At 35.7% G+C, this 26,722-nt stretch overlaps 1 protein-coding gene across 12 annotated transcripts in view; it reads right to left on the reverse strand.

Annotated features, from left to right (window-relative positions):
* Positions 1-26,722, reverse strand: part of KIAA0825 (KIAA0825 ortholog) — a 251,553-nt gene that overhangs the window by 182,557 nt on the left and 42,274 nt on the right. For 11 of the 12 annotated variants that reach the window (XM_017807305.1, XM_017807304.1, XM_017807297.1 and 8 more), the window contains 2 exons: positions 17,397-17,565; positions 11,992-12,661 (listed from right to left, as the gene is read on the reverse strand). In XM_017807305.1, coding sequence (XP_017662794.1) covers positions 11,992-12,661; positions 17,397-17,565 — 839 coding nt within the window. Of the gene's footprint in view, positions 1-11,991; positions 12,662-17,396; positions 17,566-25,223; positions 25,272-26,722 lie in introns of those variants that run through there. The other variant, XM_017807306.1, reaches the window with a different exon arrangement.

Here is a 26,722-nt window from a genome sequence, read left to right on the forward strand (position 1 = left end):
TGTCTGACATGGCCTGAAACCAATTATTTGATATTTTCTTCAGAATGATGCCCAAGTCTATTGGGAATGAGCAATCATGAAATAATTTACCTCCTGATTTAATTTTTTTCTGCACAAATTAGTTGTAGCCTGAGCTAGCTATACACAGCTGCCTGCAACGTATCTCTGTCATATCAAGATTCTACTTGAAATGATGAAAAAGGAAAGGAGAGAGTAGAATTGAATAGAATAGGTTGGGGAATCCTGCTTTTAAAAGGCATTGACAAGTTTATCAGATATACTGTATACTGATCACATGTGCTCTCTGCTGATTGAAACTGACAGATTCAGAAAGAACTATTAGTGCAGCAAAGGAAACCACATGGATGCAAACTGTTACCCAAGTGCTTTAGGTTTTTTAAACACCTGTCTTGCTTTGCAGCTCACTGTTTGCAGCGAAACCTAGGAGTTCCAGCATAATCTGATAAAGCATTGAAGTAAGAGATCTCCACTTAAGTATAAACATGATAAGCATGTATAAATTTGCATATATTTAATCAAGAGAGTATTTCTGTCATAGAAAGAGGTATGTCACTGCCAGCTATTAAACAGCCTCAGTGAAGACTACACTAATCTTTTGAAAGAGATTCACTATATATAAAATTTTAACCGAATCTGCTCCATAAAATGAGATCAGTTTCCACCTTATAATGAAGGTTGATTCCATATCAGGTTGCTAGATGTTTGTTACTAAATGTTAAGGTCCTCTGTTAAAGTTGAGTGTATAGGTTTGCCAAAATTAAACATTTACTTGCAAATCATGTTCACTGACCAACTGATGAAAGAAAGGATAGACCAGTGCTGGAAACACAGGCTGAAGAACAAGAACATCTAATCACACTCTGACATCAAATTCATGTTGTAATCTCAAGTGCATCATCTCACCCATCTGACTCCATGACAGCATACAGCTACAGCTCTGATGAACAAATTACAGACTTCCTCAAGTGCTGTGAGGATGAAGTGCCCTGTAATCGTGTTTAATAAAATTACTTTATACACCGATACCTATCTCAGCTTGCCCTGAAACAAGAGACTCAACCTGCTCAATTATCAAAAGCACACCTATCCTCTAATAAATTACAAGACATTCTGATTATGCAATCCCTGATAGACAATGGCATTTTAAATAATTCAAATGTAAACAAACCAATGAGTCTCTAAATTAAAATTAATTAATGATGGGTCCATTTAAGGAATTTAGCAGTTGGTATCCAATAATTTTCTGATAATTCTCATAATATTAAAATAGATGAAATTCTTTAAACTTCCCTTTAATTAAAATTATTTTAAAACTTATAGAAAGACTATATGTGCAGTTGTTTACAGCAGTTATGGGCAGTTTTTTAGGTACTATTCTATAATTGGCAATTTGTTCTGAAGCAGCAACTATAAGCAAACAGTCCTTTGGAAAACTGCAAGAACTATCCTATGACAAAATGCTACTTTTGGTAATATTTCTCAATAGAACTGAAACCATATTCTGGCCTTACCAATGACATAAACTGGTTCCACATGCATCTTTTTATTTTTCTTGTCTACTCTGTGGGCTGAGGGAGTCATTGGATTTCCTGAAGTCTTCACACTCACACACAGAAAACACCAAAATAGTGTTTGAAGAGAGCATAAACACTGAAAGTCTGCAGCAAACTGTAAATAGACCTATATTAAAACAGTAGTCTTTGAAGAACTCTAAAAGTTGATCTTCCTCAGTCTTTGCTGAAAGAGAAATTAGGCACTGCCAGGTCTCTCAAACTTTCTCATTACTTGTAACTTTGATAGGATTTGCTTATATTTCCCTGTAAACCATTTTAAAATACTTGGCTGATAAAAGACAATTCTAATTTGTATTTGAAAACACAATAATTTACATATTTATTTTAATCTGATTTAAATTTCTTTAATGTTTGCAAATATAAAAATATCTGCTAGCTTAATTACTATCCTTCTGCATCCACATTCACAGAGGAATTGTTGGGTCTCTCACAGATTGGTTCATTATATCAGACTCACTCTATTTAAATTAGATTGCTAGGAACTTTCAACCAATCAGGAGTTTCTATCAAGTGTTCATCATTCCTTTGTGTAGTCTATGTATGATATTATGTTTTTTCTTTAAATAATAGATTAAAGTGCCTCTGTTACTTTTGTTTCTCTTATTCCTTGGAATTTCCAAGATATAACAGAGCCAGTTCAACTCTATTCTAATAAGAGAAAAAAAAAACAAACTGCTTATAAAGCTGGAGTCAATATTCATATTTCTGCTTCCTACCTCTTTATATTTCAAAACCCTAGTTAGGCTAAGTCACCACAAAGTTCTAATGAGTACTTTTACAAGGAATATAAACATCAGAAATAAATCTAGGCATACAGAAAAAAGGGCAGACACCGCCATTTCAAAACTTCTAGAGAAATGTTTGGAAATTCATAATCTTTTAACAAATATGTTGTAGAAAGACTAATATACAAAAGAAGGATTAATCACATCTGTCAGCACAGATATAAGTTCCCACTCACTGAGCTGAGACTACACAATTAAAACACCTCCTTATAGATGAGCTGCTAGTATGGTGTGTGACAGAACACCTAATAATGTCACAGAAAGTGCTGGACTTTTCCAGCACATGAACAGAAAATCAGTGCACTGATTTGTAGCCAATGGATGATCAGTGCATGAATCTATTGAGGAAAACAAAGCTCTTCTTGAAAGTCTGAGACCAGTAACTGATCTAATTTCAGACAGTCCCGAACATTCGTGGGCACTGGGACTGGGTTATAACCACACTTTTTCTTTCTATGTCAGACAGACAGAAATATCCCTATTGCCTTGCTCTATTCAGTAAATGTAGTGAAAAGTACTATAAAATGACTGAAAGCTTTGCTTTTCAAAAACTCAGTAGATACAGCAGTCCCTTGATTGAAGATGGAGGGGTTTTAAAAAATTCTAAGCCTAAGCCACAGTGAAAAGAACATGCATATTCTAATTTAGCATGTAACATCCATGTTGTGGATGTGACCCCCACCAATTTAACCACTTTTTTTTTTTTTCCAAAAAATTATTGTGATTAATTTTGACTTTTTCCCATACAATTTTGTGACAGAAGAAATTCTCTGTCTTGACAAAAATCAGTCAAAACAACCTAACAAACTTGTGATTAAATGATGGCAGATGCATATACTGAAAGCTCTTGTAACAACTTTCTTTGAATCAATACTGCAGGAGACTCTTAAAGACATTTTTTAAGTATTCTCTTATCTGCCATAGTTCTACACACTTGTCTTCACAAAAGCCCATGTTCTTAAGTAAAAGAGAGACTATTATAATTCTCTCTCAGACTGTGTCACTTTTTATTATTAAACAGAAAACTACAGTACATAAATCTCAAAATGAACTCTGACCACTCTCCAAGTATCAGACTAGAGAGTCAATCTGTTTCATCTTTTAAATCTGGGATGATAATGCAACAATTAGAGAGCATAGTGAGTTAAAGGCTTTTTTCATGTTGTGGAAGAAAATGCAGGTATGCTGTGAAAACACAAAGGAAGATAATTAGTTAGTGTTTGCTAATTGTGGACATTTTGAAAGAAAAAAAAACCAAACCAACAAACCAAGAGTGAAACTATGCCCCTTTCAACCTCTACAGAATTCTGAAAACAGATTCGAATTCTGGTTGGAAAAGATAAAGTGGAAGAAATTCATTAGGACACAACAGTTTAAAAAATATAAACCAAAATATAATTGAGAATTTCATGTTTAAAAATATTTAAATAATTTCAAAAGTAAAGTTAGGATTTACCTATTTTATTAAATAAACTAGATAATAAAATCCCAGAATAGGCATATTTTTAATGAGATATCAATAATGAGATATCACTGGCCATCTTCATATTACGGGCTTAATAAGTAATTTGAAGCAACTGTTCTGAAAAGATGGAAGGTGTTCAGGCACACTACCAGCTTTGAAATTCTGTCAGTTCAACTGACATTTCAGTAACTGAGATACTGTTATCTTACCCCCTACTATATACTTAAAAAGTAACAAGCTTAATGCTTTTGGAATCTTCAAGAAAATGTCATTCTCCCACTAGAAACACATTTGTGGTCCTAGGATATTGTGTTCATATGGTCTTTAAAAGAGTACCTCTTTTCTATTAAAACTTCAACTATGCATGTTCAAACAGATGGTTTTATTTTTTTCTCAGTACTAACAATATTTCTGTTTAATATAATCGTGTAGAAGAAATCAAATGCAATATTTGCAAGAATAAGAAATAATATGTGACAAACAAGGTATAAAACACATTATTTCCTATATTATATTCAAGGATATTTATTTTGTTTCCCCTGAGTAACAGGATCTTGCTATGGCTGTCAAAGTTTTATAGGCTTCCCAAGGAACAAAGACAACTTCAGAAATCTGCATCATATCTGTATGTCCACTGATTTTCAACCCTAACTTCCTATATAAATTCCCACTAACACTATTTGCTCCATTATTTGAAATCAGTGACAATTAAATCTATTGAATATCTCAATATTGATTGGCTCATAAAAAAAATTAGCAATCTTTGGTGATTATATCTGCATTTTTACTCAATCCCTATGTAATAACCATGTAATTTTCACTCTTGTCCTCATGTTTTCTGTGAAGTTTATATACACACAACAGAAAAGTGCTATAGTTTTACTTGATACCTGTTACTTCCCCATTTTTCATGGATGGAAACTGTACAGTTTTTCACTCCACCTGTGTAAGATATGGTGAAGATTGTGCCATAGATCACCATGTATGAAGACAGGCTGAGAGAGCTGGGGTTATAAGCACGGAGAAGAGACAGATCTGGAGACAGCTTAGAGTCTGTTCAGTACCTAAGGACATACAGGAGAGTTGGAGAGGCACTTTTGACTAGGCCACTGAGTGACAAAACAAGTAGGAATGGCTTCCAATTGAAAGAGGGTAGCTTTAAATTCCATGTTGGAAGTATTTATGTCTTCATAATGTCTAAAAGTCACTACAATATTTATGTGGGTCTTGAAACACCTTAAAGTTTAAATTAATGAAAAAAACCTTTCAAATAATTTCCATAGTTAAATTTTAAAATTTTATATTTCTAAACATTTGGTCTTTAACAACACATTATAGATATAAATACCTGAAAACTTGCTTGTACTAATCCAAGGACAATAGAATTAATTTGATCTACAAAAGCAGGAAGTGATACTGGATATTATCATCTATAATCCATCCATCGTCTACTTTATACTAGCATGCCTTACGACCACTTCAGAAAGATGCAACAGGACTTTCCAGAACAGAACAGTAGTAAGTCAAGTGACTGAAATACTTTCCCCCTTCATCCTCATACTTCTAAAAAAACAGATTTCAACAGTGGACTGTTGAAATGAGAAAACGTGATGGAAAACCAATTGTAACTAAAACATAAATATTGTAAATTATCTGCTATAATTCATAATCTGTACAGAAGTATCAAAAAAGGTGCAAAGATACATATATTAATGACATGAATCCAAATTTGGAACTCTTTCATTTCCAGATAGTAATGGGAGAATAAATTATACTGAAGTTATTCATCCTAATTATTTCCGGACATGAATAATCCGTTTTTTTCATAACACAGTCACTAAACCAGAAGGTATCAATGTTATTGTAACCATATTTTTGATAGATAAGACAAAGATCATAGAAGGCTGGTTGTAGGTCATAATGATGGCTTAAGAGATCACAAAGCAACTGAATTTAAATAAAATGGAAGGATAAAAGCAAGTCTGAAATTGAAGTTCTTTATTTCAAAGGAAGGAAATTATAAACTAGGGGAAATAAAGCCATATGCACATGAATGTAGTGGAGAAATCAAATATAAGTTAAATGTGTGTCCTGGATACAGAGAAGGGGGTGGAGTTTAGCATGGTGTGGGTGTGACCAAGTTATTCTATACACCCACCTCATCGCTGGGGGGAGTGGTTTCAGCAGGGAAAGACCAGGTGCCCTCACCAGAAGTTGGCCATTTTGCTGCCCTCTGGGAAGGTATCAGCATCAATCCCTTTGGACTCAGGACAACTCTGCTGGTGCCCCCTTCAATTTTCTCTGGAGCACAACTATGGACCTTCGGTGCTGAAAGGAACAGCGGCAAAAACACAATTGACTATAGTGTTCAATCGACAGTGCCAGTGGGGAAGCTGCCAGCAGGGAACACACTAGCAGCAGGGCGAACCCCAGCTAGTTAAGCTCATCAAGCTGGGAGGAAAGGCACCCAGGCAAACCCAGCCAAACCAAGTTGGAAGCAGTGTAGCTAAGTGGTAGGAAAAAAAGCAGCAGTGGCCCACGGGATCGACCTATGGTGCAGCAAAGCAGTAGAAATGGCAGTGCAGGCACCTGCGCAGAACTGAGCCCCAGTGGAGAGGCTGAGCAAGCCCTACTCGGAAAACCTCGCTTCTGGGCGGTTGTTTGTCCTTCTTTTTTGTTGTTTTCGGTTGAGGGGTAGGATACATTAGCTGCGGGAGCTTCCCTGTCATATTGCCTTTGTTCCTGAATACCACATGGCGCTGGGCGCAGGCATGGTCACCATATTGCCCTTGTCTGGGGAAACCATATTGTTTTTTTCCTGGTATTACCTTTCTGTGGGTAAAACACCTCTTTTTTTGTATACTTTTGCTATTAATATTGCTGTTGTTATTGTCTGTGTCTTATTCCATTGTTTTGTGCTTTTAATGAATTATTATCTTAACCAATAATCTCTCCTTTTTCTGTCCCTCCCTTACCAGAAAGGCGTAGGGGAAGGAGAGTGGCTTATTTGGAGTTTAATTTCCAAATGGTGTTAAAAGCAGCCCAATATGCAAAACCCAAAACTTGCATTTCAAATTAGCTCAACAAATTGCTGGGAATATGTAAGGTTAAGTGAACTCAAAATAGATTTTTCTAACCAAGTGTCATGGTTTGAGATAGCCCCAAAATCCAATCCCCTAGTCTAAGCCCCCTCCCACATCTCAACCTAATGTGAGATGGGTTTTTCCAGACAAAACACACCAGACTCAAAGTGGGGGAAAGGGAAGGGGGAAGGGAAAAGGGAACAAAACTAAAATAAAATATATAGATATCCCAAGACCCAATATCTAACAACTAAAAAGTTAGCAAAGAAAAACAGCTCACTACTCCCCTGGGACAACTGAGAGTCGCTCCGGAACGATCGCCGGCAACCTCCGTCTCCCAAGGTCAGCAAGGCCTAACCAGGCCTCGCTCCCCAACACAACAGACTCAACAGCAGGGAACCTGCACCTCCAAGCCGCCGGAAGGAAAGAGAGCGAAGGCCTCTCCTCCTCTCTTCTTATAATCTGGCTTACGTAAAAATCGTAGGGAATACTGGGTAAATCTGGACCCTTCCTTGGTTACAAACTGGTCACCAAGGAAGGCCGAGCCCAAACCACCACACCAAGTACTTAAATTTAACATCCCAAAGTTGTCTTCATTTCAACAAGTTACTCCAGAGCCTGTTTCTATTCTTGCTCTCAATTCCACTGCCCAAATGCAGCTAAACAATACCAAGTCCATCTATTCAAGTTTAGATATACACCATATTCATATTAGGTGTTCCACAACCACAGTATCTTCTGTTGGAACTCAAGAACAGTTAAAGATAAAAAATTTATAATATCACAATTTAAATCACAGTTTGCATTTGAATATATCTTTAGAATACAAAGGAAGTTGGTTATGTTCTGGAGAAGGAAAAGAGAAAGGAGGCCTGCTAGACACATAAGTAACAGGATGATATACTGCAGTAAAAGTGTAAAATATGAATATTCAAATACCTCTCTGAAGGTGGTTTAATTACTTTGTAGCTCAAAATATACCTCCACTTTGCAATAATATTTCCTTAAAAATAATCAACTAGTGATATTTAAGAGCACACTATGTATTGCCTCAGATTTTAAAACCAAGTTTCATTTGGGATTTTAAATGTTTAAGGGTCTCTGGAAAGTTTGTGACTATTTGAAAATATTAAGCCAATGAATTTGAATATGTCAGAAAAGATGAAACTCAGAGCTCTAATATCTGCTTAGTCTTAATCACAGGAAAGTAAAAATAAAAAGATCCAAGTAGTCTACATATGTATTTACACTCTCTGTTTATGTATAAAATTATATCAATAAACCAAAGAAAACCTTCCACTAATACAAAAATTGTGCATAATTTCATGGGTTTTAAGTTTCTTTGGCAGATGTCTTATCACTCGTAAGAGTAGCTGTTTTTTCATCTAACAGATGAAGAATTAAGATAGGTTAGTAATGCCTGATTAAACTAGCTTAACATTTTGGTAAACAGAGGAGCATAATAAAGGTTCAAAAGGTAAAAGTACAGTACACATTTAATACACTTACTTCAAATAATTTCTGAGAAATATCACATTGGAAATTGAAGCAAAAAACCATAAGAGATAAGCTGAAAACCAACTGTGATTCTTTCCATGCTAAGTATGTTAACAGATGTTTTTAGTACATTTTTAAATACCATAACATTACATAAACTTCTGAAAGACATATGATTAAAATGATGAACAACAAAATCCCCTAAAAGCTCCAAAATATTTTTAGGGGGGTGTTGAGAAATGTTCCTTGGATATTAGTTTAGCAGATTGGAAACATCGATTATGTGCTGAAAATATACAAAGAAATTATAATTCATGTTATATAAACCCCTTCTAGAATAACTTAGCTCAAATACTTATGGCTGAAACCTACACTGTTAAAGGTAATAAGAGTCACAGATATAATAGGGAACAGGAGCAAGTTATAACATAAAAACACCTGCCTCCAGTATAGTTGGCAATTGAAGATGCCAAATTCCAAAAAATCTGCCTCTTTTCACATGCCATTTTGACAGCTTCTCTCCCAAACCACGCTCTTCCTCAATCCTGATAAATGGATACAATCTTTTTACAGTACTTGACAAATAACTGTTCTAATACAATACGAAAAGAAAAACATTATTTCCTTACTTCACAAATAGATTGTTATATATGAAATATTCTAAGGATTCATAACTCTGTTAAAGCTTTTTATAGACTACCTGTATTCTCCCAACAGAAGAAGGCTGTCTATAGAAAGTTTTCTGAGGTTCTGGCACTGTTTCATTATTTTCTGTTATTTTTGTCCTCTGCTACATATAAGACGGATTACAGCAAGTCTTAACGAAAAAAACCACAACAAAAAACAATCAACCAAAAACCACATTACCCTGAGGGTGGACTGAGCAAACACAAGCCTTTTTATCACCTCTGGGATAACAGTCCCAATTGAATGCACTAGATTAAATTATTTTGCTGTTCTGAAATGTGCTGGTTTGGTGGTTTCCAGAGGGCAGAGACCTCTAATCAAAAAATAAGAAACACATTGGTATAACTGTCTATCAGCTAAGAAGAAAACCTCTTTTCTTTTTCTCCATCCCTTCATACTACAGCATGAGGTTTTTTTCATACTTGGCAAACTGGGTATCACTGTCAAGGCAATCTATTAAAGCTGTCTTTTAACTTGAACTATGTAAAAATACAGACTTCCACTCATTTCTGTGAGAGTAGAAAAGGTATCAGAACTTAATACAAGTTCCAAGCAGGAAAAGCTACTTGACATTAAGAACTTGTCTACCATTACAAAAACCTCCTAAAACAGTCTGTAGAATTTTTTTTTCCCAAAGACTTATTTCAGTGTGAACTGCCTTGTGAACACTTTAGTTCTAAAGGAAAAATACCCTTTTCTGACATGGTACAAACATAGCATATTCAAAAATGTAGAGAAATCTCTTTCCAGAAAAGACTCTTCACATATGAGCTCATATAGAATAAACTATTCAATAACTGTTTTAGCAATGATACAATGAAAATCTTTTGCTTGAGTTGGTTAATAATACCAAATAATAGGCTATGACATGTCCACAAAATGAAAAAAAACAAACCATACCCAAAACTACATAACTCTGACCCCCTATTTTGCTCTAGCCTGCTGATTTCACTAGTTTGGCTTATGGTTTGGCTGCCTGCAGTCTATAATCACAGATCATCTAGAGCGCTTCGATTCTGCAGAAAACTAGTGAGAAACTGTAGGCAAATCAATGCCTGTCTCCCATACTAACTTCTTGAAGTAAAATAATATGAAGACATGAGCATTTTATAGGTGCTACGAGGACAGGTTTTGCATGCGCAAATCTGACATTTACTGCATTTTCAATAAAAATTAAAATCTCCTCTAACACTTATGAAATACTGAAGTTTTTTTAATTTGAATTAATCACAGAAAATGTTTTAAAGTTGTATGCAGATTCCTAAGATTTACTTTGTTTATTTTCACCTACCTCTGCTTTTCTGAATATACAAAAGAAATGTGAAATGGAAATCTGTACTGATAGATATGCTGGCACAACAATATGTTAAAGCGCATCTTTTGGCAAAAAAAATCAAGCAGATGAAGTATTGTATTAATAGATTTGAAGGACTGTTCTCTTCCTTCTTGTAATACAGAAAGAGTTAATGTGTGAGCGTTTTAAAGACACCCTTAGTGTCACTTTAAACTCTATGTTTTAGATGTAAAATGAAGATACCTGAACTTACCCATCTTTGAGAGCTGTTTTGAGACTGAAATTAAAATTTAGTTACAGATTTCCGGTTCCCTACAGGTCTTTTTTTTTTTCTGTCAGTGAGTCCTTTCATTGACTCCCATCTCACTACATAATTCAAAGATAAATTTCTTCTTGTTTATTCCATACCTCAACAGTACTCTGACACTACACTCTATCCCACTAATATGTCAACTTTACAGTGAACTTGTCCTTTCAACTTATACGTCTGCAGGCCTTTTCTTCATACGTTCCACATACTCCTCCATATTTCATCTCTTGTTGAAAAATTAACTCTGCATTTCTTCCACTATAATTCCTATTTGACTTACAGTAACATATATGATGATTTTAAAACTCACAAGAGTGCAATTTTCTTCTGCATCAACCTGACAAATCATCACCTCATTTATCCCTTTTGTATGTTGCACAACCCGAAGATCTTCCGTTTCTATATTTTTCACATGATTCTAAGCTTTTAATATTTTCTGTCTGCAAATCACTTCACCTTTATGGAAAGCTATGCTTTAAACAAACAGCTTCTGCACAGAGGAGAGATCAAAACTCTGCATTGAAAAAGCAATTACATACAATCACGTAATTATGTCATGAAAGTTTCCATTTCGTATGATTTTTTCTGAAGTGCTGATTCTTCCCTTTGGAAATTAGCACATCAGATTTACAAACTGAAGAAGAGAAAGTACAAAATATACTACATCAGTAACAGATTCCTCTCCTGCTTTACATTCCTTGGAACAAGAAGTTACCAGGTGGTATTAACTCTAACTTACTGTACTTTCACAATTAGAAAGCATAAATGTTTGTTTGTGTGTTTGTTAGTTTTACAGTTAAAATCTGCATAGTAATCTTTTGTGTTAGCTCTGATGTATGAATCTGTGTCTGCTTCATGGACACATCAAAATAATCTCCTTTAAATGTCTGACATTTTGAAATAAGTAGGGCTAAAAGACTGAAGAGTTTGTGTTTATTTAAACCTGGAGTAAATAGTTGTTATTTAATTATATATTTCAGCAGTAGGAATAAGTTAGGCTAAAAAAAAGAATACTATGACATGACAGTGTTATCCAATGAATTATAATGGGGTTTTTGTAAGTTAATAAGTTACTTTCTCGTACTTTAAAACGTTTTTCATCACAATTCTGACACAGGCTAGAATTCAACTACAGTAGCATGGTTAAAACATAAAGCTGTAATTAATAATTTTAGGTCTCTCTCTCCATAGAAAATAATCAAATATATTGGAAAAAAAAAGTAACATAATTAAAATAATATCTAACTACAAAGAACATAAAATAAAACTACTAACCCACAGCATGAACTGTTCCTCTACACTTCTTTGAAATCTTGTTTGCTTTAACAATATGTAGAGCATTTTCTTTGAACTGCAGCTCACAAAGTCTTTCAAGTAGAACTGTCATTTCTTCTGTGATGGTATCCAGATAAGTTTCATTAATAAACTTCAATGATGAAGAAGGATCAATAGTTCCACTTAGTATATACAAATCTTCTTTTATCATTGTGCACAATGTGGGTATGGAACTTTGGTAACCATGAACCACCTTATCAAAATTTGTTTCACCACAACTAGATAAAATACAGTTCTGTAGAAGATCGCTAACCAGTTTATTCTGCATATTTTGATACTTCGTTAAGACTTCTGATTCAGGATAAAGAAACAAAAGTTGCTGTATGCACTGAGTTTTAAAGTCCATTTGTTGTTGCAAAGCAGTAGCGTTTGCTTCTTCTTGACTTTGCAGTCTATTTATTAAAAATTGTCGAAGATGCAATCTCACATCATCCCAAAGAGACTTCACATCCATAGCTGAATCATCTTCAATGGTATGAAGGGAAGATGTTAACTCAAAAGATGTCCCAGTTGGAGTGCAGGGAAATGAGACACCACACTGACTAGAGAGATCCAGAAGGAAGTGAAGTACCATTTCTTCTTGATTTTGCTCATTCTTCAGCAAGCTTTGCTAAAAAAGGTAAATCAGACAGTATTTTAATAATGTTTTATTAATCCTGGTTCATTAAATGAACAGCTTCATGCCAGAGCAAAAACTGTGTTTCCAATACTAATTGCCTTACAAGCAAATAAAACAAACTGCTATATAAACAACAGAAGTTATAAAACCTATGGAAAATGGTATTTATGTGCCAATTAATTTCCTTGTCTACCTCTACCAATAACTCATACTCCTCTTTCCATCTTTCTTATATCCCCAGCCTCTTTTCTCAATCAATTCTAGACCACAGTTCAAGGGAAACCCTTGGCAGCCTGTTTATTCTGGTCACACAAACATCTTTGAAGGAAAATTTTACGAAAAATTGTTTAATATTTACACAGATAATGACAGGTCCCTTTCTATAGCTCAGTAGGCAACAATCAAAAAGGCCATTCTAAGGATAAAATAGTCTTCCCAGGATCTCCTTAAAGAACTAAAACTGAAAACTTGTTAAGAATTAAAGAGGCTTAGATCACACAGGACAGAAGAATAAGAAGCTGTGTATCCCATCAAACCAAGATGCAGACTGATACATAAACAATATAGCGATATCCATGTACATCTCCACTATATGGGGTGGAGAAGGAAGTCAGTTAACAAAGCAGGTGAAATCACATGAATGCTTCATTCAAGCCTGAAGAGCTCTCTCTTGGTCCAGGGCCAGAATCTCTGACCTTAGAGCTGCTTCAGACTCAAGAAGTTATGCAGCACATAGCAGGTCCTCTTGTCACAGCTCAGTGTTGCTGTCACAGTAACAAGAAAAGTGAGTGAAATTGCTGCTACTCTTAATTTTCAGTTGGCAAGCCCTGAGTGAATAAGGATCTAAAAGCCCTCTCACTTGCTCCCTCACCTTCCATTGCTTCTCTCCAACAGAGAAAAGCCCTGTGGCAAACCACCACAGGGGAATTATTTCCATTCATATCCTTTATCTGGGTCTCCTAGCTGTACTCCATGCTATAATGCAAGGCTGGTAAAGAAACTGTTGGCAATCTCCCACCTTCAGAATTACTGATTTATTTAACTTGCAGTATTTGAGGAAATAATTAGTTTTATTTATGTTGTCCTTTTGAAAGAGAGATAGATAATTCAAATTTGAATGTTGAATAAATACAACTATTTCCAAATAAAAATCTTCAGTTTTTCCACTGTATCAAGCTTTTCTCCATAGATAATTATGCTTTTGAGTCACACAAATTTTCAAAATCAGAACTTGTATTCTTTGTTCTGGATGTTACAAAACTGTTACACTCTTATGCAGGAAAAGAAGAGTTTAATCTTTCTACTGCCCTCTATTCTGAAGTGTTTCATGATAAAAATTAAAAAATAAGACACTTCCACCACAGTACCTAATTCTGAACATTAGACAGGAAGCATGATTCCTCTTATAAAGGAAAGTCTTAAAATTAATAGACTACCTATTTTCTTCCATGCTAGATCTTTATTTCAGAATTAACCTTATTAATTTTTTTACTTACAAGCAGAAAAGACGTGGAAGACAGAATAATAAAGGAAATTAGCAGTCAAATATCATCCTATAAAAGCATGTGCACGTAATAGAAATATATGCAACTAGTTAAAATCTTAAATCATACATATCAATAGGCATATACATAACACTGATCTGATTCTCTTTTATTATCTACTGAAGTATTCTATGAAGTTTTCTGGCCCTAAAGAAAACATGTCTCAGAGGGTAAACCAAAACTCTGATCACTAACCACCGTGTTGAAGAGTTGAGTCTTCACAGGTAGACTTCTGGAATTTAAATATTACTTTTTTTTAATGAATCATGCTCAAATACTATATTCTGAAATGTACAAAACAAGAGAAGCTGTGAAAACAGTGAATGTAACTGATGTCATTGGAAGATTAATCCAAATGATCTTCTAAGCAAACCCCCACTGCTGTTTTTCAAGGCAAAGCAGAAATATTTTTATATATCTAAGGATTGTTCCAAGGCCTTTGCAATTTAAACTACGGCATTTAAAATACGGAGCTTGCAGATGCCATTTTAGATGTAGTATTACTCAGAAAAAGAGCTCTGAAAACAGTGTCATCAAGTCTCTTAAACCACTGCCTATATTGATGTAAGCTTTTCTATTTAAAAATTAACCTGTAAAAATACTTCAACAGATAATGCCAAAACTGTTCCAGAGAAAAAGATCCAAATTAGTATCCTCCAATGGTTTGGAGAAAAATGAAAAGTTCCCTTATAAGCACAGAAAGTTAGTGACAATAATATACAGAGAACCAGTTGCAGTCTACCAACTGGACTACTAGCTACTATAGACCTACCATATCAATATACAAATACAATAAGATTAAGACTTTGTTAAAAAAAGAATTTGTCATTATTTTAGCAGGAACAGAATTTAATAAAGATGTGCTTGTGCTCATATTCAGCTTTTAAATCTTTAGCATTACAAGACAGTACACAGAAGGACAAAATTTCACATAATTAACATTTTCAGCCTTCATGAAGAAACTCAGTATTTTCCTAAGAGTTCACAAATGCATGAGAATAACAATAAACCTAAATACAGCACCCCAGTCAAGACACAGAAAGAAGTTTGCACTGTTCCAGCAGCTTAAAAGATAAATAAAATTCTTAACAAACAAAACACACACAATAAGGGATAACAATGAATAGGGATATTGTCCTGAATTGAAGGAAGGTTGCTGTTATTGAAGATGTATTATATATATTTAATTAAAAGCATGCAAGAAGAAATTAACTGAGTAATTAGTTCAATGTGTGGAGAGATACCTTTAAAAAAGGTTAGATCATAATAATCTCATTAATGCTGAATATTACTGAAAATAATTTACTGCTTAAGGAACTAAAGATTATCTACTGTGAATATAACTTCTTACAGATGGACTGTCTGATAATACAGATACACTTTTCATCTGTATTCTCATCTATACAACAGGCTGGATTATCTAAGAAGCCATGAGCCTGGAAGTAGTGATGTCCAACTTCCCAAGCTCCAAAAATGTTTTCCTGATAAACTGTGCAGAATCAAAACTTTAAGGCTTCTCATACTTTGCTGCCTGTTTAGCAGCCTGCCACAGATCCATTCTCAAGGCTTAACTGGATTCTACAGCTCACAGCAAGACTGTCATGCAGTTAGTAAGCTCCTGGGCATATGAAGAGCTAGAAAGCATGTTTTGTGTAGGATATTTCAGAGATGGGGACATTTCAGTGTTTCCCAAACAAATGCCGCCATCTGGTGTTCAGGTATATGGCTTGAATAGACCCTGCAGAAGGAAGAAAGCAGGGAATGGACACAAGTAAGTCATCATTGCCATGCCACCTGCTGAGGGATTTAAGTAGGGATCTAACTGGACTAAGAGGAGTGACAAAAGACTTCCTAAGTCAAAAACTTCATGGGTCAGCATTTTCTGGGATTCTCTAATTTCATCTAGATCGAGTATGACATGTTGCAGTCTCTGAAACTTTCGAGTGGAGTGATTAATTAACAGTAACATTCCTTTGATCAGCTGTGTCAGAAAGCAACAAAATCACTTCTTCACCACATGAACATTAAAGACCTGGTGTTTCTAGAGATTACTTCCTCATTTGGCACAGCTCAATATCCAGTGGATTCAAAGGTGACTGAAAGAGCAACAAACAGTTCTAAGTGTTAAAAAAACAGGAGGTGATTTGATGAAGCTTGCACTCTAGCCAGAGAAAACACTCCTCTACAGCAATTTTCCTCTGCCATTACAGCTAATCTTAGCCTAAAGGTGTTCATGGTCTAAATCACATGGAAGTGACAAAGAATAATCCCTTGATTAATGTTTACTTGTTTTGACACTTCTACATATTTACATCATATCACACACTGACATATATATAGATTATATATAAACTTGCAGGTTTTCATTTACTGAGGTATCATCCTTCACTTATCTAGCCAATTCAATTTTCCAGACCTCCATGTCCACTCGTATATTCAGATGTAAATTTTGAATAAAAATTTTGGAAAAAAAATCCTCTAAAATAATGGAATTTTTCATTGAAGTGAAATCTGATTTCTGGCTACACCCAATTGTACGACCTGCCAGGACAATGGATGTAGCTCCAACATTTCTAATTAAAAAGAGCTGAATCACAGAATCATTTTGATTGGAAGTGACTTTTTAGAGGTCATCTAGTACAATCCTCCTGCAATAAGCAGCAACATCTTCAAACTGATCAGGCTGCTCAGAGGTCAGTACGACCTGGCCTTGAATGTCTCCAGGGATGGGGCATCTACTCCCTATGCCTCCAGCCACATAGAAAGTTGGAAGTTTATGCTTAAATAATGCATAAAGGACAATAATGTACACTAGATGAGTTAAATTCATACCGAAACAAGTGAAGAACAGGCAGAAACACTAACAGCTTCAGTATAGACAGTAACTTCCAGTGTTTATTTACCAACATGTGTTTTATGAAACAATCCTAGCAGTGCTGAACATATGGCAGCATCTGTGAAAAGATTTTGTCCCAAGATTGTTTATTTAAGGCATGATCAAAAGGAAACATAACACCCTGCTGCAGACATGAAAACAACACTAAGCCTTATAATACAATTTCTGAACTATCATCACCACAGTGAAGACCAAAATGAGAAAACTAATTGAACCATCCACACTCCCACCTCCAATCATACAACCAACTTTCTAAACATAAAAGTCTTTAATAAAATTTTTTTACCAGGGTCCTAAGGAACTCCGTCAGCTCTCCATGGTCTGTAGAAGAAGATCTGAGAGAACTAAAATTGCAGTTATTTAGCCACTGAATGCAGTCAGTTGTGCTTTGTAGAATTTCATCAGTACATATTTCATTTACTTCTTTTTGCAGGTCTTTAAGACACTTTTCTATGCTAAAAAAAAAAAAAGTGAAGAAAAAGAAAAAACACAGGATTTTTCTTCATTATTTGGAGATAAAAGCATTTTTATTTAAAATTTAAAATTTTATAATTTTATGTGTTTAAAAACTAAAAACTACTTAAAAGCAATGTAACACTAGCCTTTCTTATTTATAATTAAATTACTCTCAAAAAAAAAGGCCTGAATTTGCAGGATTAACGTTTAGGTACAGTTGAGCTAGAGCTAAAATAAATTTCCTTCAGGCAAGACTGTACCATCCTCAGCAAGTCTAAGTACAGCTTCCCTTCTCAAACAATCTTATTCTTTTTAACAAAGTAGTTAATGAATAACACACCATCCAACTTAAGATCTGGTCCTTGGTGCTTTATTAGCTAAAGCAGAGACTATAAACTGAATTCTGCTTCTTTAGCAATCAGCAGCTGTTTTATAAAACCTAACATATATTAAAAACTTCCTAAAGACCACTGACATCACAGAAAATGTCGAAATGAATTTTAGAGTCAGTTGTGCTGAGGAAGCAGATCTTTTCTTTCCTGTTTTGTCATTAGAATATTTGAAAGAGAACAGCGTTTGTTTCAAGGAGCTGATCCACTCCTTAACATTCATCTAGAATCATGTTTATGAAACCTTGTTTATGAAACCAGATGTGTTTGGTAGGTTATTACAGCAATTTCAGTTGCAAAGATCACAAGAACAACTGAATATCCAGAGTTATTTTATTTCTATTTGTGTGGACACTTACGTGAAAACCAAACAAAGCAAAAAAATCCATAAACAATCTAACGCTATATATTTTCTACAAAACCAACTTTTCAGTAGTTCATAACTACATATTTTTTCAAAAGCAATGCTTAACAAAGTTTCAGTTAGGAAAACAGTATTGATTAGATCTAGGCAGAACTAGGTTTAATTACCTAGCCAAGAATACCAATTCTAAACTTGACAAATGGTTAGCAAAGTATCTTTTTAACTTGTAAAATCTGTTCTCAGGACTATGAAACTAAACACCTTCTTCATACACCTTAACTCCTGGGACATTATCAAAGGCTTTTACTGTGGTGTGCTGATGTGTCTCATTCAAACATACCCAAATAGATTACAACATTGTGCAACATAAAAGTCACCATGTTGGTAAATCTGTGCCAATCTGCTACAACTACAAGCCAGTTTTTACACTCATCTTTGACATATGAATCTGTGTGCAAGATAATAAACTACAAGCTATGAATAGGCTACAGCTTTTCAAGACCAGACATTTTGGTTATTTGCCCCAATACTGATAAGGGGATTAAATGGATAGATTTCAGTGCCTCCCCTCCACTTCACCGCCCCCTGCCCCCCCAAAAAGCATAAATCATGTTAAGTGTGTCCATTTTATTTAATCTTTTTATCCCAAAAATTTAAACATTTAATTAGGACTAAAACTGTTTTTGACTGAATATTTTCATCCTGTTTACTTACAGCACAAAGCATAGTGTATGTAAACAAGATATCAAAGCCACTGTTATATCCTTTTAAGATTTTTGTCAACATTTAGTAATACAAGAACATGGTTAACTATACATACTTAGTGCTTCACATGAATTACATGAATTAAATATTTAGGAACTCATTACTTCTCAAAAAATAAAAATAATGTGTATTATTTGTGCTTAGAAGACGATCATTTTAAGTAAAACATTTCTGCTAAATATGATTAAAATTATTCTCACTACATAGGTTAGTATTTAAAACTTTATAATTTTATATCACCGTAGAGAGAACAAGACTTTGATTTCTTTGGTTTAGAAAAGAAATTTGCTGAAGTTTTAGTAACTTTAGTAAAAAATATGTAATTTTGATGTGAAAAAATATGCTTAATGTATTTCATTATTTTTAGTCTTAAAAGTACAATTTTAAAAAATTAATGTAAATTGCTAAATTCCTTTTTTCCCAATAACCCTTTTTCTATCCACGCTTGCTACAAGCACACTGATGTCTAAGAAGGCCAGTGTGAGATAGACAAGTCCAGTTGCAAAAGGCACAGCAGAAAGTCTCCTTAGGTGGTACTGGCAAGACACGGTTCTTTCTGCGTTGTCTTTTCTCCTCAAGAATGATTCTGCGTGTGTTCTCAAAAGAAGCAGCAGTATTTTAGATAGTGTGTCTGCATGACTCCTGATTGGAGGTCAGAGGAGACCGATGATGATGATCAATATGGCCAAGGCTGAGATGTTGTTTCAGGGAGTCCTTGTATCTCCTCTTCGGGGCCCCTCTCTTGCAGCAGCTGGTGGCAAGTTCACCATAAAGCAAGATCTTAGGGAGGTGGTGATCCTTCATCCTGGAGACGTTCCCTGCCCATCACAGCTGTGTTCTCAGCAACATGGCCTCAATACTCATAACTGCTGCCTGTTCAAGAACAGATGCATTACTCACATAATCAGTCCAGTGGATATTTAGGATTGTACCAAGACAGCGTTGATGGAAGGGTCACAAGTGGTGGCGGTAAATGACCCATGATTCAGATCCATTTAAAAGAGCAGACAGTACCATGGCTCTATAAACACTGATCTTTGTACTTTTCTTCAGGTGTTTATTTCGCCAGACTCTTTTATGAAGCTTTCAGAAGGCACTATATGCCTTTGCTAAATTGTTGTCTATCTCTCCGTCAACCTTACTGTCCAAGGAGATGAGGCTACCCAGGTAATTAAACTGCTGGACTGACTTGAGCTCTGATTCGCCAATGGTGATCTGGGGATGATGGAAGACTTCCTGAGGTGCAGATTGATAGAAAACGTCTGTCTTCTTTAAGCTGACTTCCAGCCCAAAAAGCTCAGCAGCATCTGCAAGGCAGGATGTTAAACACTGCAGAGTTGCTTCTTGTGGGCAACAAGGGCGGCGTCATCAGTGTAAAACAGCTCCCAGACAAGATGGTTTAAGGTCTTGGTGTGGGCCTTCAGTCGCCTTAGGTTGAAAAGGCTTTCATCAGTACGGTATTGAATGTAGATACCATCCTGATCATTGAGGTCTGCCGTGGCCCTTTGGAGCACCATGATGAAGAAGACTATGAATAGAGTTGGTGCAAGAACACAACCTTGTTTCACACCATTCTTTATTAGAAAGGGCTCAGTAAGTGTGTCGCCATATCTGACTTGGCTGTGCTGATCCATGAAGCAAAATGATCATCTTGAGGAACTTGAGGGGACATCATAAACGTTCCAAAATCTGCCACAGACCTTTTCTGCTCAAAGTATCAAAAGCCTTGGTGAAATCAACAAAGGTTACATAGAGACCTTTGTTCTGTTTCCTACACTTCTCTTGCAGTTGTCTGAGAACAAATACCATGTCTGTGGTACTCCTGTTGGCTCTGAAACCAAATTGGCTTTCAGGTAGAATTCCTTCTGCTATAGAAGGTATTAGTCTGTTTAAAAGTATTCTTGCCAGGATTTTGCCAGCAATGGAGAGCAGAGTAATACCTCAATGATTTGAACAGTCTGATTTATCTCCTTTTTTCTTAGACAAGGTGATGACGACTGCATCACGAAGGTCTAATGGTAGTTCGCCTAGTTCCCAACAGCACACCACAAACTTGTGAAATTTAGCATGCAGTACTTGGCCTCCATGCTTCCAGACTTCAGGTGGAATTCCATCAACCCCAGCTGCCTTGCCAGTTTTCACCTGCTGTATGGCCTTAAGAGTTTCTCCCATAGTAGGGGCAATATCCAATTCATTTTTCACCAGTTGTTGTAATGTACTGAATGTAGTGCACTGAATTGCTGAGCCTTGAACTACACGGCTAGTACTGAAAAGAGTCTGAAAATGTTCAGACCATCAATTCAGAATGGAAATTTTATCTGTCAGAATCATTTGACCATCTGCACTGAGTAAAGGGCTTTGAGCCTGCACAGTGGATTTTTTAGTGAGGCACAGCATGCGCAGAACTGGTCCCATCCTTTACTCCTAAGGTTCATCTGTCAGGGCCTAGAGAGCTTGGATGGTGACAGTGAAGTCCTCAGGATGTAGGTTTAATTAGAGTATCCTTCTCTTGGCTCGCTTGCAGCTTCTGCCCAGGAATGGTTTGTTTTGGAATTATAGCATCTTGGAAGGGTGTCTAGGACAAAGGAATGTCCTTGGGTTTGAGTGTAGGAGGCTGGGGGGTAAAAGTAGGGATAGAAAGGCTCATCCAAATCATTTTAGTGGGGAAGAAGCTTGTGTGCCCTCATGAGGTTGCGAGCTGTGCTGGCGGTGGTATATGCCTCCAGTAGGGTCTCCCATACCAGACAGGTCAAAACTGAAGGGTCAGATAAAATATGTCCCTGGGTAGGATGGGCTCGCCAGCCTTCCGGCAGTCATCCTAGGAGAAGGACAACTCTAATTCCAAACCTGGGCAGATGGAGCTTGCTTTGCCCTGTAAGGTCATCCATCCAAGAGAAGGATACTCTAAAAAAAATATACAGAGGGAGTGCAAATTTAACAGCCCTCAATTAATTTTTCTTCCACAGATGATTCAATCTTTTTTTTTGAACTTGCAGAACTGTTCAGACACAAACAGAAAAAAAACAGTGGTCAAACTACTAAACAAGACGTGGAATATAAAAGCTCAAAGAAAAAAAAAATACCTTTCTCTGTAGCAAAGAAATCTGATTGTTACGCTTCTACGGTTCTTTTTTAGACTGAATGATTTTTTAAGAATTAAACTTTTAGTCACACACAAGGAGTAACTTGACCGCATCATTATTTGTGGCTAGTACTATTAGTATACCACTATGCAAGTGGAAATGATATCACTTAAATACCTTCTTTTTGTAGGTGAGGGTCTGATGTGGTTTTTTTTTTTTACAAATTAAAGCAAAGTTCTTTTATGTTATCTGTGTCCACAATGAAAGTGTTTTTCTGAAGTAGCATTTGGTAAGGACTCATACTGCAGAGAGACAGTCTCAATATGAGGAACTCTTAATTATTAAGTTGTGACAATTTTTACAAATAACTTAATCATGTGGAGAGACTGCTTTTTAAGTGGCTGCATCTATGGACAAACAGCTACAATATAAGTACTATAATGTAACTGACAGTGTAAGCACTGTCATACTGATACAACTTTTTTTTAAAAGTACAGTATCAAAATGAGGGTTGCTCTCTCTAGATACCATCTTCCATTGCCTAAGATTACTATGTGAATAAGCTGAAGTATGATCTCCTAACTCCTTTCAATTTCTAACAAGCCATTTCAATTTACTTCACATAGCATATGGAGCAGCTATAAAATGACAATGACATTGGTTAAATTAAACTGCGAAGCTATAAAGTGAAATTATCTTTAAACCTCATGTTCCTTATGCTTAAGATCCTCATATTCATGGATATCTAGCTTTAGAATCAGTTTACATGCCTTTTATTAAGAACAGACAGTTTTAAAATAAATGAAAATTGTTTCCATTGGTCTTGAAGATATAAGCTCTAACATAATACTACTTCATACTACTCATTAAAAAGCTTGACTGCTAAAGGTACAGGACATTTGGTATAAAAAACAGTCATGTCATTTGGAAACCTGTGTCTCTGAGGACCTGCTATATACTTCGAGTAGTAAAAAATTTGGAGAAAGACATTCACCAGTATAATTCCACAGGCATTTTCATTGTTATACTTTCTCCCATGATGAAACAAATATTTTACTTTATTTCTCAAAAACTTACCTGTCAGAAGGTAAATATTAAGGAAATTTCCCAGGAGGTCATTGCTGATGCCTCAGCACTACTGTGTGTTAATAAGAGCAACTTATGAAAAAATATAAATAACTTATTTTCTAGCAAAAACTGTTAGATACAATCTAACTGAAAAGAATATCATAAAGAGTCATGCAGAACATGTTTTGTTCACCATACCTTGAAGAAAAAAAGAGGTTGTTCAAGAAATGGCTATTTACCATCTTGTATGTTCCTGCAATGCTTATGACAATCTAAAGTACAGTCATGGTATATATCTTAAGATTCATAAAATTCTGAAAAAAACATATTATTATAGTTCAGGCCTATAAGGTTTACGCTGTTCCATTTTACTCTATCTCACCAGTTTATTCTTTTTGGCATGTCCATTTTCTTACTCACATTAACCCAACTGCATAAATAGATGTAATTACTTTTCATGTTTTATGTTCTTTACAATAGTAACCTCAACAGCAGAGGAGGAAGCAAGAAAGTAAAGTTCCTATTGCTAATAATATAGGCTACGCTATCACCTCATATTTGTTAACTTTTTTTTCATAGTTTGACTAAACTCTTATTTATATTTTGTCTCAGAGTTCTATTCAAAATAAGACCAGTAAGAATGAAGTTAAACATTTGTAAGCACTAATAAAAAACTGATGACAATAATGACTACAAACAGTACTTGTTCAGAAACATTCTGCTAAGACAAATATGTCTTGATGCTTGTTTTTAAAACCATTAATTCTTTAAAATATGAGTCTGAAAGTTACAGGCTAAAAGCCTTGAAAAAATTTGCTTTCTCAAATCTTATTTTAGTCTTGGACTTTAGGATGTAAACCAAAGACGCATATGGTGAAAGGACTTTACAAACTACTCCATATCTCTAATTTAGCTGTATTGTAAAGTAAGTATTAAGAAATAGAATGGTGATAACTTTGCTGCACTTTAGAAATGTAGTCAACAGCTTAACCATATAAGAACAGCCAGTTCTAACCAAACTACTGCCTTGTTTTAAAGGCTTGAGATATTTCAGTCCACAAGATATAAGCTTAGTCTTGATAAATTCTTTCAGAAGAATGGCAGTAAATTGTGTGTCTTTTAGCTCCATTGACCAAAACATAATAGTGACAAATAATGGTTAAGAAGCCATCATCTCATATATGCTCATATGAAATGAAATGAAATGGGATACTTTATAGTGCAGTCAAAGATTTGATTCTGCAGATATATGTGGCAGCTAACTAACCTAAGATACTGACACAGTTATAATCACTGAATATTGGAGTAAAGAAACTTAACGTCAATAAAATAACCAATTTCTGAGAAATTCTGAGGTGTCCAGCTAGCAAAGTTGGTAATGAACAACTATCCTAAGCTCAGTTATTATGCACAAAGACAACACAGCCTGCACAGGAAAAAAATTACATTCCTTTCTCAGCTTAATTATTTCTTCCTAGCAATTAGTCCAGTGAAGTGATTAGACAGCTACTATTTTGAGAAAGATTTTAGTAATGTTACTCTAATATCTTCATAAGCACTAAATTCTCAGGTGTCATAGGTTTGAAAAGAGATGTTGGAATTCTTTCCCCAGTGTCCCGTCCTCTCTCCCCATCGTTTCTTCCCGGATGGGGGGAGTCAGGAGTGGGGGGGACTGAGCGAAGCCGCACGCGCTGGGCAGCGGTGGGAGGGGGAGGTGCCCTCGAAAGAGGGGACCGGGACCACGGCTCGGGAATCCTTCATCTGGTGGATGGGTTTTTCCACCGACGGACAGAGCAGGAGCTACTTTCGGTTGGGTTTTTTTGGGGATTGGTTGTTTTTTTTTTCCCGGCCCCCCCCTTTTTCCTGAGGGGAAGTTTCTTCCCCACCGGACACCTCATGGAGGACAACTGAGAGAGAGAGAAAGCGATTCATCTCGGAGAGAGGTATTGTGCACCAGGGGCGAGGCTGCGTTATCAGACCTGCCTGACCTGAAACTGTGCCTGTGGAAAAAAGGACTCTCTCATTGCTGGCTGCGAAGCCACCGGCCGCTCACGTGGCTGCGAGCAGCTGTTGAGCTGCCGGGAACACTTCTGCTTTCAGCCCTTCCCACCCCCCCACGCACCTGGGGAACTGGGACTTTGTTTTGTTTCTTTTTTGAAAGTTTTGATTGCACCATTTATTGTTTATTCGGGTTTTGTTAATAAAGACCTGTCCTCTTCCTTTTCCACACTTTCACCTGAAGTTTCTTAATTTCAAAGCTGCAACTTTGTTAAACTGAGACATCAGGTAAACACGAAAGTAATAGGTTTGTACAGTGAGCAGGTTACATTCACTCAAAAGTGTCAAATTCTTTTCAAGAGCTGTGATAAATACTAGATCTGAGTACAATTGATAAAATCATGGTTTTTATTCCTCTACATTTAGTTCTAGTTAAAAATTCTCGACCACTCTTGGGATTTTGATTGGAGGTTCCAAGACTTTGCTAAATTTCTTGAATAACAGGAATGTGTGGTAAGCTGCTTCCTGAAAACTCTAGAGAAGATCAAGCCTCGAATTTCTTCAAAATAAAAGAGAAAGGTAACTCTTGCAGCACATCTCAGTTTAAAAACACATAGGGCCATGCACACTCCAGTTCTGATACAGGAAAATGGAATGAGATGGCTTGACTTAACATCCTCTTTGAAACTTCTCTATCCCTTATTTGTAATGTAAATGGGAAGCATTTCTTGGCAAATCAGCAACGATATGATCAACAGCTGGACCATGTCATACTTTCCAGATAGTCTCTAATTCTTGTTAATTCTCAAATAATTATTACAATTTATATTAAACAGTTACAGAAAAAGATGCAATGCAGTGCAGCCAAAGATCTGATTCTGCAGATGTATGTGGCAGCTAAGCACTTATTAGTAGTGACCTCACTGAAGCCCTTCAAAAAAGACCTTCTTCAAAACCCTTGATGAATAAATTACTGCTAATTAGACATAGGGTCAGGTGAAAGTTTAACAGACTGAAGTTAAATTAAGTCTATGTGAAAAGCCTCACGAAGTTACAGTCTCCAGTGTTTTGTGAAGATATAATTATTAGTAAATAATTTTATTGAATTCTGAGCAATTGTTCTGTTGATGAAGACCTCACACTGTCCTACAGCCTCATAGAATCTGTTGCTGCTTTATTACCACTAAAAGGCAGCCAATCATTCACTGAAGAAAAAACTGAATACACGAAATCAACCACTGAAGAGATTTCATGCTTACAATCACTTCAATCACTTATAAGCTTAGTTTCAAGCTCTGTACTGTATTTCTTGCTTAGAAGTATTAAATATCAGCTGAAAGTTTAGTTCTGTGGATTGCTGAAAAATTCACTCTTAGTAATTCTTAAACTACCAATTAGGAGAAATTATCCAAATACTCAGTTTTGATAAACAGTAAAAGTTAAAGCAAATATGAAGGGAAAGAATGGAGACAAAGAACCTGAACATGAG

This window comes from Lepidothrix coronata, unplaced genomic scaffold (assembly GCF_001604755.1).
Source record: "Lepidothrix coronata isolate B3197 unplaced genomic scaffold, Lepidothrix_coronata-1.0 Scaffold18, whole genome shotgun sequence".
NCBI lineage: Eukaryota > Metazoa > Chordata > Aves > Passeriformes > Pipridae > Lepidothrix > Lepidothrix coronata.